At 40.3% G+C, this 12,349-nt stretch overlaps 1 protein-coding gene across 5 annotated transcripts in view; it reads right to left on the reverse strand.

Moving 5' to 3' along the window:
• EPHA4 (EPH receptor A4) overlaps positions 1-12,349 on the reverse strand; it is a 156,276-nt gene that overhangs the window by 17,326 nt on the left and 126,601 nt on the right. For 4 of the 5 annotated variants that reach the window (XM_009444396.5, XM_001164828.7, XM_063790801.1 and 1 more), the window contains exons 10-14: positions 11,052-11,110; positions 8,435-8,548; positions 7,770-7,955; positions 1,972-2,033; positions 1,310-1,519 (exon numbers count right to left, since the gene is read on the reverse strand). In XM_009444396.5, coding sequence (XP_009442671.1) covers positions 1,310-1,519; positions 1,972-2,033; positions 7,770-7,955; positions 8,435-8,548; positions 11,052-11,110 — 631 coding nt within the window. Of the gene's footprint in view, positions 1-1,309; positions 1,520-1,971; positions 2,034-7,769; positions 7,956-8,434; positions 8,549-11,051; positions 11,111-12,349 lie in introns of those variants that run through there. The other variant, XM_009444399.4, reaches the window with a different exon arrangement.

Here is a 12,349-nt window from a genome sequence, read left to right on the forward strand (position 1 = left end):
CTAGGGCTATCATTTAAAAGGTTTCTTTGCTTTCTTAGGTAGGGCTACAAAACAGGACAATAAATTGTACTGGAAATTGCTTTGATACATTGCAGTAAACTCTGAAAACCCAGTGTATTGCATTCATCCCTGTTACACACAGAAGGACACTTGTACTGCATTCCCCCCTGCTTAAATATTTGGCTAAGGTTTTATCTATGTAAATGTATCATTCTAGAAGCCTCCTTTAACTTTTCTTTCTCCAACTACTGGGAAAAAATAAAAGATCTTCAACATTCACAAAGATCTATTCTTTTCTAAATGAATGGACTTGGAATTCAAAAGAGGACAAGCATAAGAATCAAAACTGGAGCCAAAGAAATAGAATACTATACCCCCCTGCCCCACCCCCAAAAAAGCTCAGCCAACCAACCAACAACAAAAAACCCCCATTGCTTGGGATTGCAGATGCAAAATGAGGAGTGTTAAAAGGGGAAAATGGCTGGTAACTGTCAGCTTCGTGTTGATTTTAACAGTGTCAGTGTTAATGGCCAATAACTGTTTTATGATTCTGTGTTTATTCCATTAGTATTTTATATTCAGATAGTGGAGCTAAGATAGCACAGCCATTAACTGTGTACTTAAAACTCTTAACTGTGTCCTAATCCCTGCTTATCTACCAGTGGTGAAATGAAGGCCATTAGATATTAGAAAACCTTGCATGGTATAAATGTTTTATAAATCCTGTATATACATTCTGAGATTTGGTAGCCTACCAACTAGAAACATTGCTTTGTCTCATTTAGAATAAAGATTTTTTTTAAAGAATAGAAAAAAGGCAAATACAAAACCTAAAACAACAACAAAAAAAAAAAAAAAGGAAGAAAGAGGCAGGAAGACAGGCAGGCAAATACAAGTGCAAAAAAATAAATAAGTGAAGCTACCTCCTGATTTTCTCAGGAATTGATCATTTGTTGTGTAAACTGATCCTTAATGCTTGCTTCTCAGTTAGCTCATTTTTATTTAAGACACCGTCTTATTGTTCATTAGCACTTTCTTCCCCCTGCCCTCCCCCAAAAAAAAACATAGAGGGAAAGATAATTCTTTTTGCTTCTAGTTTGTGGCTGTTAATGTCATACATCTAGAGTCAGCTTCAAAATCCCTCTTTTATTGGAAACATGGTTTAAAAATGGATGCAGGTATATGAGGAGGCTTCAAGGGATGAGAAAACTTGAAAAATAAAAAAATTACAAAGGGCTTCAATCTCAAAGTGAGACGAGAGGAACAGTTTCACCAGAGTGAAAGCCCAGATGTCACCAATCTTTCTTACCCTGGTGGTGTAAGCTGCTTCCGGATCATCCTCAAGCACTCGCGACATGCCAAAATCAGACACTTTGCAGACCAAGTTGCTGTTCACCAGGATGTTCCGTGCGGCCAGATCACGATGCACATAGCTCATATCAGATAAATACTTCATCCCAGACCCAATGCCACGAAGCATGCCCACCAGCTGAATGACTGTAAATCTGCCATCATTTTTCTGCATAGGAAAGGAGTGAGGAACAATCCCATTAGCATTAGGCCAAGTTAATTCTCACCAAGCATTTATTACTTGAATCTTTTTGGGTATCTGTATCCGGTATGCAATGAAACTCAACATTATTTCCAGGCCTCTCTGACCAAAGTCACTAATTCACTAGTAGACTGTACCCTAGGAGCTCGGTTTGCTTCCTGTGATAGATGGAAATTATCCAACTGTAATGAATCTACGGCTCCAACAGCTCCACATTACAGGAATAAATCAAAAACTACCCTCGTTGAACATGGATTATTTAATAGCCTTAAAAATCACATCATTCTCCGTTTCTCCTCTTCTTTCTTTGCCCATTAAAAGAAATCCACGAATACCACCGAACACAACAAATACAAGGACTCTGTTAGGACTTTTCTAAATACCAACATTCTTGGGTTTAATATAAAGTAGTCACATACCCTGAGGAATGCATCCAAGGAGCCATTCTCCATGTACTCTGTTATGATCATTACTGGTTTACCTAGAGTTTTCAGAAAGAAAAACACAAACCTTTGATGAGCGCTGCAGTTAATGAGATAAAAATGGGCTGTGCACAATTTTACTGCCAAGACACCTGTCTTGTGTGATCTAATTTAATTAAAACAAGCCAAGCTTATGCCTCAGCTGCGGGGAGCTAGGAATGAAATATTAAAAGGACGAGTAGGTTTAAATTCCATCTGGATAGTTAACCCTTTGGGTGGCTTGTTGACAAGGTCTTTAACTAAAGTGGCCTCTGGTATCCAGGGAGCATATGAATGGATAATTGCTCTCTCAAGCAAAAGGGGAAAATGATAAATGGGGAGGCCTGTTTCAATGCAGAAATAATCTTTAGGATAATTAATTTATTTTGTCCTCAGAAGAGCCACTTGTAAGAAGCTAAGGAGGTCAATAGGCAATAAACTTCTTTATTTAGAGAAATCCATGTCTCAGGGAGCAGTAGCTATGTTGAATCCTTCCTTACCCAGACAAGTCTTAAAACCAAGCACGCAGCCGGGTTCGGTGGCTCATGCCTGTAATCTCAGCACTTTGGGAGGCCAAGACAGGCGGATCGCCTCAGGTCAGGAGTTCGAGACCAGCCTAGCCAACATGGTGAAACCCCGTTTCTACTAAAAATACAAAAAAAAAAAAAAAATTTGCCAAGCGTGGTGGCAGGCGCCTGTAATCCCAGCTACTCAGGAGGCTGAGGCAGGAGAATTGCTTGAACTCGGGAGGCCAAAGTTGTAGTGAGCCGAGATTGCGTCATTACACTCCAGCCTGGGCGACGATACAGAGACTCCGTCTCAAAAAACAAACAAAAAAACAAGCATGCGACTCCTCTCCACTGTCTTGCTCAGCTCAGGGCCTCTGTCCTTTCTCTTCATTTTCTCTAGCTATGAATAAACTTGCTTTGGTCTGATTCCTTAAACTGCCTACCTCAAAAAACAAACAAACAAACAAAAAACCCAGAACAGTCACAGGAAAGGTTCAGAAAATTATTTCATCTGAGACAGGAATTTAAATTCAATACTAGAACATCCTTATTTCCCCCATTCCCCCCACCTATTTTTTTTTCTGCAAAGAAATAAAAATGATTTTAAGCTCTGAGCAGAATGAGGTGTAAACAAGATTTTCACAAAAGTCCGCTTTCTGAGGACTTTAGGACATAAGAACCATTCTTTACCTTCTTGATCACAGGCAATAGGCTCAAGGTCTGAAATTCCTTCTTTCTAAAGGGTGTTTATTGTTGGCAAGTGGAGGGTGGGAATCATGAGGTGTTTTTTTTTGTTTTGTTTTGTTTTTTCTAAGAGAAGGATAAAACAGGTCCCTAAAATATTCCTTTGGAAGAAAATAAAATGTCAGTTTGATACACCAAAAATATTCACACTGGCAGGGCACGGTGGCTCACACCTGCAATTCCAGCACTTTGGGAGGCCGAGGCAGGTGGGTCACTTGAGGCAAGGGGTTTGAGACCAGCCTAGCCAACATGGTGAAACCTCGTGTCTACTAAAAATACAAAAATGTGCCGGGTGCAGTACGCACTTGCAGTCCCAGCTTCTCGGGAGGCTGAGACAGGAGAATCACTTGAGCCCAGGAGGCAAAGATTGCAGTGAGCCGAGATGATGCCACTGCACTGAAGCCTGGGTGACAGAGTGAGAGTCATTCTAATAAAAATAAAAATAAAAAAATCACACTTTTTATTGCTGCATTTGCTGATTATTTAGACTTCAGTCTAGAAAAATGGGCTGAAATATTTCACCACTGAAAAGCACCCATAATTATTCTAAAGAAATACATTTTCCACCCAGTGATTCCATCAGCTTATAATTTCTGGCATATAGGGGATGGGGAAAATTTTCACTTTAGGGGCAAAAGTGTTGAAGAGTGGGTTTTTAATTCCATGAAGTCCAATATATCAATTTGTGATATTTCTTGATTGCTTGAGTTTTTGGTGTTGTGTCTAAGAAATCACTCAGAGGCAAACACTTTTGCATTAGAAAATGGTACCATGGACATTTTATTTTCAAGTGAGGAAAGAAGGCTGGTAGAAAAAGTGGTGCAGACCAAAGCTGCATAAAACCACTTTTAAGTCTTTTCTCTATGCTGGCAGGGGTGTGTCTGCACATTCTCTATCAATACAAATAGGAAATGCTTAGTTCTCAGATTCATTTACCCTCTACAATGTGTGACCAGGGTTTTCTACTCAAAAAAAAAAAAAAAAAAAAAAAAAATTTGCCAGATGCAGTGGTGCACACCTGTAGTCCCAGCTACTCGGGAGGCTGAGACAGGAGAATCACTTGAGCCCAGGAGGCGGAGGTTACAGTGAGCCAAGATCGTGCCACTGCACTCAAGCCTGGGTGAATTTCTTTTCTTTCTTTCTTTTTTTTTTTTTTAAGAGACAGGGTCTGGCTCTGTGGCCCAAGCTAGAGTGCAGTGACATGATCATAGCTCACTGCAGCCTTGAACTCCTGGGCTCAAGGGATCCTCCTGCCTCAGCCTCTTGAGTAGCTGGGATTCCAGGCACTAGCCACCGAGCCCAGCTTGTGACCATAGTCTTCTGACAGAACAAATGTGCCTAAATGAGTTTTAATCAACCTGCCTCAATCAAAAGATACTTTGTCAACTAACGAGAAAGGGCAGCCTCTCATGGCTGTGCATTAACACCTCCTTGCATTTCACCAGATCCCTCTGGAGCTGTGGAGACGACAGGAGAGGATCCAAAAGTGAGGGTCATGTGGAGAATTTATGGTCCTCCTGCCAATTTAAAAAGTTACTCAAGTAACTGCTGGTAATGAATTCACACGCTTCCACTCTACCCTTTCACCCTCACACCTCCCTAGTCGGACTTTTGGCACCATCTTCACAAATTTTCTGCATTCCATTTTCTGTTTATTAAAAGTATCCATTTGTCAGATCCTTTATGAGCTCTACAAGGGAAACAAAGATGAATGTCTCCATAAGTATATTTTTATACTTATAAAGTATAAGCCCAGGCTTATAAAATAGGCCTGGGCTGGGCTCTTGGATAGAGGAGTCTCCTTCCCTGCAGTAGGCAGGGATGCAGTGGGGAGGAAAGGGGTGGGGGAAGGGAATAGCTTCTCCAATAGAAATTTTAAATCATTTTAATTCAGTGACAACTGCATTATGCAAATGCATCCAGTCGTTTATAACAGTTACAGCTGTAATAGCTACGCGTTTTAGAGGCGCGGTGGGACTTTAATACAAAGATCCCCTGTTTCTTCTCTCTTCTGCAGAGGTGCTGGGAAAATCACTGTCTGCGACAGGAAAAACACCCTAAGCTGAACAGAGCCTCCTTTTTAGAAAACGGACCTGCAAAAGTATTTAAAGGGAATGTTATCTTTTAATTAAAGTAGTGAAGGGCTCTGGGCGGCCCTGAAGGCCACAGGCAACAGAAAAATATCCTGTCTGTAAAACTAATCTCAAAAAGCAAATAGAGCTATTCTATGCTAATTATAGCCTTCACCTTAGGCAGAAAATTATATATCCTTCTCACCAAGGTTCTTTTTTTTTTTTTTGGAAAGATTCTGAAGATGGGGAAAGATGTACCTACTTCTTAAGACATAATAGCACCACTGAACACATACGAGGTTTTTTCTGAAAAAATTTGCTATTGTGGTAACCACTCTAAGTATTCTATTTCATCCCCAAAATAACCTTATAAGGCAAATGCTCTTTTTACCTCCATTTTACAGATGAGAAAACTGAAAGAGAAAGATTGAAAAAGTAGTCCAAGGTCACAAGCTTTAGAAGCAGCAGAGCTGGTACGCGGTCGTTTGTCCCCAGGCCAATGGTTCTCAAAGCGTGATTCCCATACTAGCAGCATTGGCTTCACCTGTGGTGAGCTCTCTAGCACTCCAAACTTACGGGCCGCACACCACCTGCTGAATCAAACCTCTGAGGAGGAGGCCCAAGAAACTGTCCTAACAAGCTTTCCAGAAGATTCTTATGTTTGAGGACCCCTGAACTGTATAGTGTGTACTTTCTCTCCCATTTTAGTAACCACCTCATTTCTTCTTCCTAAAGATTTTGTACTTTGTGTCCTACTAGCCACCTGCCCCAGGCCTAATGTCTCATTTTTTCTTTTCTTTTTTTTTTTTTTTTAAGTAGAGACAGGTTTCTATTAAAAAAATAGAGTCCAGGTGCCTCTGTCACCTGGACTGGGGTGCAGTGGTACTATCATAGCTCACTAGGAATGATATGGACAGGCGGCAGGGAAATACTGGGTAGAAGAGGGTGGTTCCCTGCAAAGGCCCCACCTTCAACACCGGAAACCATGGGCGTTCGCTTAGGAATAGTCAAACTCCAGGGGAAGATTATCTTCCTATTCCTTCCCCTTTCCAGCTCCCCATCCCGCTGAGAGCCACCTCCATCACCCAATAAAACCTACACATTCACCATCCTTCAAGTCCATGTGACCTGATTCTTCCTGGACACCGGACAGGAACCCAGGTACCAAGACGGGAGGGTGAAAAAGGCTGTCACCCCGACTCTCCACTGAGCTGGTTAACACTTAGCCATCCATGGATGACAACTGCTAAAAGAGCATTATTTGTAACATACACCTGGGGCTCCAGAGGTCACTGGCAACCACTCGCCCAGGCTCCTGCAGGTGCTAAACTGTGTGCTCCCCCTCCTACAAGAAGTTTGAGCTCGGTGGCCAAGCAAAACAAGTCACACCCCATTACAAGTCCCACGAGGGGTCCAGGAAACTTACCCACCTCAACTGCAGCCTCAAACTCCTGGGCTCAAGTGATCCTCCTGCCTCAGCCTCCTAAGTAGCTAGGACTACAGGTATGAGTGATTATACCCAGCATCAGTTTTTCTCTTTAACCTACCCTCCTCCGACTGCTCCCCCACACTGGGGTGGCTATATTGCCATTACTCTGCACACGCTGACTGAAGATGCTTTCCACAGTCACCTTGAATCAAAGAAGAAAAGCCTTAGCTTTCCAGGGGACACAGCCCCAGGCTTACGAGATCCTTGACTTGTAGTAACTGTAGTGTGTATGAGGGCTCTTGGAACACAGCCACCTTAAACAGGGACTGCCTCAGCTGTGCTGTCTATGTGGCACTTTATAAGTTGGTCTTAGCCAGCCTTACAGATTTATTCAGGATTTGCTTCACAAAATGCATCTGTTGAGCTGTGTCGCATTTTAACTGAAGCGTGGTTCACAGGCTCAGCGAATGCTAATGGACTAAAAAAGTAAAGTTCAACCAGGTGTTACTGTAAATAGGTGCTGAACTGCAACAGCCATAAATCAGGCAGAGCAGACAAGCAAATCCCGCAATATATTCAAGATTCCCAAGCTTCACTCTCTGCATCTGGAACCAAAGATTCCAGCACAAGGTGTGGCCAGGTTTTGTTGTGCTTTATAGGAAAAGTACTTAAATTTTATTTTGCTTACCATCTGCTTGAGCCCACCCTATGACAATCAGTTTGGCCTAGCAAATATCTGAAGGATGGCATGGCATACCAAAAATCTGCAATATTAATTTCTCTAAAATCTCACACAAGCTGCCTTGGATATAGGGTATCCAGCCAAAACCAAAGACCCATTTAGAGCTGACTACAAGATTAATGACTTGTCCTGCACTGATTTCCTCCTATTAGCAATCAGTGGGTCTGCGCCATCTGTCATTTCCCTGGAAAGAAAATGTGTGTTTAATTTCCCAGTAACTTCTAGCTTGGCTTTGTAAAGGGGGTGGGTGACCCACGTACATTTAGTGACCACGCCTTCCAAGTGAATGATGTTCGGATGGTCAAACTGTCCCATGATGCTGGCCTCACTCAGGAAGTCTCTCCTCTGTTTGTCTGTATAACCAGCTTTCAGAGTCTTGATAGCCACACAGATCTCTCTCTTGCCAGGCACTTTGAGACGCCCACTGCATACCTCACCAAATTCACCTTTGAGAGAGAAAAAGAATCTACGATGGACCAGAAACACATTCAAGATGAAAGAATAACAGCTAACATTCCTTGAGTGCTTGTTACACGCCAGACCGTGTGCTAGTGCTTTGCATAGATTATTTCACAAAATCCTCCATGCAACCCTGAAGTAGATGCTACTATTAGCCCCATTTTATTAGAGAAAACTAAGGCTTAATGCAAAAAACCTACACAAAATCTTAGTTAGTAAGAAACAGAGTAAATCTTTTGAATGCAATCAATCTGATTTCAGATTGCATTCAGTTTCTCTCTAAGAATAAAATCAAAATTTGTACTAGAGTTCTTTATAACACATGATATTTTATACTCAAAAAAAGGAAATTTCATGTATATACACACATATAATATACTCACAAAAGCATTTACGTAATCCACACACATATTTAACATCCACCAAGAAAACAGACTCATTAGCAGACGGACACTCAGACACTTACCAACTCCTATAACTTTTTCAATCTTAATGCAGGATGCGTCAATTTCTTTGGCAAACTCTCGAACTGCTTGGTTGGGATCTTCGTACGTAAAGGGGTCCACATATGTTCTTACACCTGAGTGATAAACATGATAAGTTGGCTGAATACTTCTAAGGAACCACTAATAAACATAAATAGTCTGGGTCTAAAATTACCAAACATAGGAAAAGTCAAGTTAGCTGTACGGTCTTGACATATGAAAATGGTTAAATTCTTGCTCTGGTTTTCATTAGTGGGTAAACAAAATATTGTTAGCTACTTAAGAGGCTGCAGCTTTACTGACTTCCTGGAATGTCTTCACACTTCAAGGACAAGATTTTTAAAACAACCCATCCCATGGAGGAAATTTGGATTGTGTTAGCTAAATACTATTGTCCCAAGCAGTTGCTCATAGCTCCCTTGCCTTTGCATGAAGTCCTACCCACTACTTTCAGTTATCCTCCCTTAGGGAAGGAAATAGAAGCATTTTAATTTCAAACAGCTCTTTCCACATGGTGTCACATTTTGCCCAATATCTGGATGAATTAAATATGTGACTAACAATTAACAAAATTAGATTAAACCTAAGTTAAAGTAGACAATAAGGTTAATATCAGCTAGTTGATTTGAGAATACAGACTCTGTAGTGGACCTCCACTTCTTTTCTGGTTTGGAAAGAAGGTGTCATAAGCTAAGATATTCAAGTTTGCCAGAAAGTTTCAGCTGGAGATAACCATTGTAGCCTAGACATCAGGAAGTACGATTCAGCCATATCTCATACTACCCATAAACTAAATTTAGATGTGTTTGCCGGCAGCCCAGTGACAGATATCTGGGCCAAGAGGCAGAAGTCATTGTAAAAAGCTTTGTCCTGGCATTTGCCCCTCTCCCTCCTGGAGCTGTTGGGGCACTGGGGCACAGAGGGTATGAAGGACACCAGTTGGCCCAGTCCCTTTGACTTTCCAAGCCTGTAGGTCTTGTCCTCATCCCAGCACCATTGGTTAGGAATAAGCTCCTTAAACTGGCAATTTCTTGCTACTTCTTTTTAATAGATCAGCTTCTTAAAAAAACATATATCCCATGTAAAAATTTAAAAACATGATTTTAGGAGGAAATGAGGTGAATAAATGGAAAGTTGTTAGACACTTCATATCCCTCATCACTTTATATGCTATAGCCAAGAAAATCTTCAAGATGAGTCTTGTTATTCCCAGTCCCTCTCTTTTTTCTATCTTTTTTTTTTTTTTTTCTGGAGACAGAGTCTGGCTGTGTCGCTCAGGCTGGAGTACAGTGGTAGGATCTTGGCTTACTGCAACCTCCGCCTCCTGGATTCAAGCAATTCTCGTGCCTCAGCCTCCTGAGTATCTGGGATTATAGGCGTGCATTATCATGCCTGGCTAATTTAGTTATTTTTTGTACAGACAGAGTTTTGCCATGTTGGCTAGGCTGGTCTCGAACTCCATATCTCAAGTGATCTGCCCTCCTTGGCCTCCCAAAGTGCTAGGATTACAGGCATAAGCCACTGTGCCCAGCCAATCTTTCTTCTATCTTTCTGCACTAATATGTGAGTGACTTGTTACATGAGGCTATCTAAATATAAATAAGTTAAATTTAAAAATCACTTTCTAGTCATATTAGCTACATTTCAAGTATTCAATAGCTTGTGTGGCTATTGGCTTACATTTTGGACAGTGCAGATATAGAACAATGTTATCTCAGAAAGTTCTAGTGGACAGCTCTCCTGGATAGTCACCAACCACTGTCCATTTAAAAGTCTTCTACTGGCTGGGTGCGGTGGCTCACACCTGTAATCCCAGCGCTTTGGGAGGCCGAGGCGGGCGGATCACGAGGTCAGGAGATGGAGACCATCCTGGCTAACACGATGAAATCCCATCTCTACTAAAAGTACAAAAAAATTAGCCAGGGGTCGTGGCGGGCGCCTGTGATCCCAGCTACTCAGGAGGCTGAGGTGGGAGAATGGTGTGAACCAGGGAGGCGGAGCTTGCAGTGAGCCGAGATCATGCCAGTGCACTCCAGCCTGGCCGACAGAGCAAGACTCCGTCAAAAAAAAAAAGAAAAAAAAAAGGTCTTCTACCTTGCTTAAGTCACTCTAGAGCCACTTTTAATGTCTTCTTTGACCTCTTTGGAACATCAAAATTAGAATCCACTAAAAATTTATTGACAGTCACTAATTCTATATCACATATAGCCATTCCCTGGGAAGTAGCAATTACTGTTACATTTCTTATTCTTTTCCCCCTCCTCAAATTTCCAGCTTAGATTAAAAAAAATACCCATTTAATTTTGCCACCCAGCTACAACAATGAGCCAGCTAGACTGATAACTTTCTTAGGGTAGAGGATAAAATAAGGAAAAGTAAAAATCTAAAGAAACTTCTCTACCTCATCCCACATCTTTAATCTCACCATCCAAATCACCCATTTCAGTGTGATACCCAGGAAGTACATTATTGGGATAAGGAATAAATATATTATATTATATAACATTAATAGCCACGTAAATATTATTTGGACATGTTTAAACTAGAAAACGTGTGACATGCTCTAAAAATACAATTTTTTAATCCAATTTTTTGTACCTTGATTCAAATGTTTCTCTTCATCCGCTTCTTGTTTGGCTTTACTGTATTTACTCCGTCTATTAAAATTTTTTTAAAAAAGAGAATTATTTTCCTCAAACACCTAAGCTTTAACACATGCCATAAGACAAATTCTTTGCTACTGTAAGTCAGGCAGGTATGCTATGTACATTTCAGAGATGAGAAAACTGAGACTTACAAGAGATGAAATACTTGTCACCTGGGTAGTGAGTCATGGTTTCAAGCTCAAGCAGTCACAGACACCTCTGAACCACAATTTTAAACTGAGGTGTCTTACAATAGGTTAAAGCAAATATTTTATAATATAATTATAATTTAAAATCTCTCAAAGAAAATTTATCTTATTGAAGATAAGTTTATTGGCTATTTTTCCATTTATATAAATATGCATGTGTGTATATATATGTACATGTGTATATATGTATATATACATTCTAAATTAAATTTCCATGAGTAATTCTGCATAAAGAATGGCAATAATGTTCAGTATGTGATAGGTAATAGTAAATATTATTGCTATAACCAGATAACTACTACCACAAAACTTCATTATCATATTACATGATACTCTTGAAACAATACTTTTGCAGTCACTGGTTTCAGTTGCTGCATACAAATTCCCAACTTATTAACAAAATGTTTAAAAGTAAGTATTTGCTTTGTACTGAATTATGTTCCCTAATTTGTAAAAAAATGAGCAAGGGTAAAAATGAGAAGCTTTGTTTTGCTTTGCCTAATTCACTTTCAGTAAAATGGTGCATTGTCTTAAACCTGGCATTCTGCTCCTACAACTTTTAATAGCCTAAATTTGGCTTTGTTATAAAGCTTTGTGGATTAGAAATCTTCAGTACACATAAATCTTCAATCAGAAATGTATATATCTCTCTTATACAAACTGGAAAATCAACTCAAGCCTTGCAAATCAAAAATCTTGACTACATATACATAGTGAGTCAGGAGAATATATATCACTTAAAGGAATCAGAAAGTCAACTCCGTTGATATCACAGCTGTCTAAAGCTTGGGAAGTTGAGACCAAATTAGTAAATAAAATGTATACATTTATGTTTCTGTCAGAAAGGTACAATTTACACTGGAATTTACATTCTATGTTTTCTTAGAGCTTCAAAGACAAGGTAAGGCAAGACTCTTACAGAAAAAGAAACAGGGTCTGAGATAAGGAAAAATTCCCTCAAAGCCAGGTGTCTTGGCAGTGTGGTCCTGTCAAAATCCTATACCCTGAACTCTTAAACTTTGAACAGGTAGAAAGGCAGATG

This window comes from Pan troglodytes, chromosome 13 (assembly GCF_028858775.2).
Source record: "Pan troglodytes isolate AG18354 chromosome 13, NHGRI_mPanTro3-v2.0_pri, whole genome shotgun sequence".
Classification (NCBI taxonomy): Eukaryota; Metazoa; Chordata; class Mammalia; order Primates; family Hominidae; genus Pan; species Pan troglodytes.